The 2,045-nt window shown below is 33.6% G+C and overlaps 1 protein-coding gene across 1 annotated transcript in view; it reads right to left on the bottom strand.

Annotated features, from left to right (window-relative positions):
• Positions 1–2,045, bottom strand: part of BLZF1 (basic leucine zipper nuclear factor 1) — a 23,985-nt gene that overhangs the window by 5,419 nt on the left and 16,521 nt on the right. Inside the window, exon 5 of the mRNA XM_010836692.1 lies at positions 1,638–1,766. Coding sequence (XP_010834994.1) covers positions 1,638–1,766 — 129 coding nt within the window. The remainder of the gene's footprint in view (positions 1–1,637; positions 1,767–2,045) is intronic.

Below are 2,045 nucleotides of genomic sequence, written 5' to 3'. Positions count from 1 at the left end.
CATAGTTTCTTTCTCCTCTTTCTCTCAAGAGTTCAATAAACCAGGAAGTCTGGTAAAATAAGTCAGATTACAAAAACCACCTAAACTGATTTTATGGTTATGAGAGGCAAAAAGTACCTTTTTGGTTCTCTTATTTTAGTACAGGTAAAATATAATATACTCAGTATTATAGTACTACTTATTTAATTTGTGCATTTATTGAGATGCTTATATGGTATGTGTGTATATATATATGTATGTGTATGCATATGTGTGTGTGTATATATATATTATATGTGGGCATGTATGTATGTATATATATGATAATTTTTTTGTATTTCATTGGTTGATTTTTAAATGATAAACCAACCTATAATTCTTGGGGTAAAACCTCCATGGCCATGATGTATAAAGCTTTTTATATACTGTTGGATTTGAATCACTAAAATTCCATTAAGGAATTTTGCATCTATAGTCATTATAGATAGATATTGGCCTGCAGTTTTCTTGTAATGCCTCTGTATAGTTTGGTATCAAGATGATGCTGGCCACAAAAAATAAGGTAGAAACTGTTCTTTTATTTTCTAGTAAAGTTGTATAAATTTGGTTTTATTTCTTCCTTAGATGTTTGTTAGTATTTACCACTTGATTCACGTAGGCCTGGAGTTTACTTTATTAGAAGATTTTTAACTACAAAGTAAATTGCTTTAATAGGTCAGGGCTATTCAGGTTATCTATTCAGGTTATCTGTTCTTGAGTATTCTAGCAGTCTGAGTCTTTTAAGTAGATTGTCCATGTAAGCTGTTGAACTGATTGGAAAAGAGTTGTTCATAACATCCCCTATTATCTTATGACTATAGACTCTGTAGTATCCCCTTTCCTTCTCATGCTGTGTATCTTTTTTTTTTTTTTCCCCCTGATTGTACTGCCTGGAGGTTTTGTAACTTTATCCTTTCAAAGAACCAGTGTTTGGTTTTCTATTTCATTTATTTCTGCTCTCATCCTTTCTTTCCTTCTGCTTAATTTGCTCTTTGCATTTCTTAAAAAGGAAGCTTAGCTTATTGATGAGACCTTTTTTCCTTTTCTATAATAAGCATTTAAAGCTATAGCTTTATTAATTCCCTCTAAACACTGCTTTAGTTGCCTCCCACAAAATCTGATATTTTGATATATTTTCATTCTTCTAATGTCCCCTATAATTTTCTCTTGAATTTTATTTAATTTGTAAGAAATCAATTATATAAAAGTATAAAGTGCTTTTAAGGAAGAGTCTCAATTTTGACAGTTGTGGTGCATATGGATATGAAAGTAAGCTCTCATACTGTAGAATAGTTCTCAAAAAGATCTCCCTCCAAAGTAAAGACCGGTATACTTTTTGGCTTCTACCAAAAACTACAAAACTGCTATAACTGTAACCAAAAAGTACTTTTAAATGCAAAAATTTCTTCCACTATAGATATAACTAATCTTTCCTCCATTAAGAATATAAGAAGCATGTCTTCTGCTTTTTTCATTCTTCCTCCTTTCCCTGGGCAGCTATTTTAAAATGCTACTCAAAGTATATGCTCAGTGAATTAATAAATGTAGAAATACAAAAGAACTATAACAAAAATTGCAGGAGAAAGTAGAAGGGCTCAGAATGTAAACAAGTGCCATACTTCTGTGTAGCTATCATTTCCTGACGAAACTGTTCCCGTTCACTCAGGAGATCTTGTATAGCGCTCTGTGCATCACGGTTCTGACGCTGCAGAACTGCTCTGGAGTTGGTTAACTCATCTGCCATAACCCTGGAAAAGATAAAAATCTTGCATATAAATTCTCAGACAGTGTTAAAAAGTTAATATACTACCTCAGTGATTATCATTTTTAACAACTTACAAAAAGATTTACGACTGTCAAATTACTTCTCAGTTTTTAAACCTTCACTTCAGTTTAGTCAGTTCAGTCGCTCAGTGGTATCCGACTGTTTGCAACCCCGTGAACCGCAGCACGCCAGGCCTCCCTGTCCATCACCAACTCCCGGAGTCCACCCAAACCCATGTCCATCGAGTCGGTGATGCCATCCA

Source organism: Bison bison, unplaced genomic scaffold (assembly GCF_000754665.1).
Source record: "Bison bison bison isolate TAMUID 2011002044 unplaced genomic scaffold, Bison_UMD1.0 scf7180017864064, whole genome shotgun sequence".
Taxonomy (NCBI): Eukaryota; Metazoa; Chordata; class Mammalia; order Artiodactyla; family Bovidae; genus Bison; species Bison bison.
Note: the sequence above shows the minus strand (reverse complement) of the source record. Positions and strands in the feature narration are given on the sequence as shown.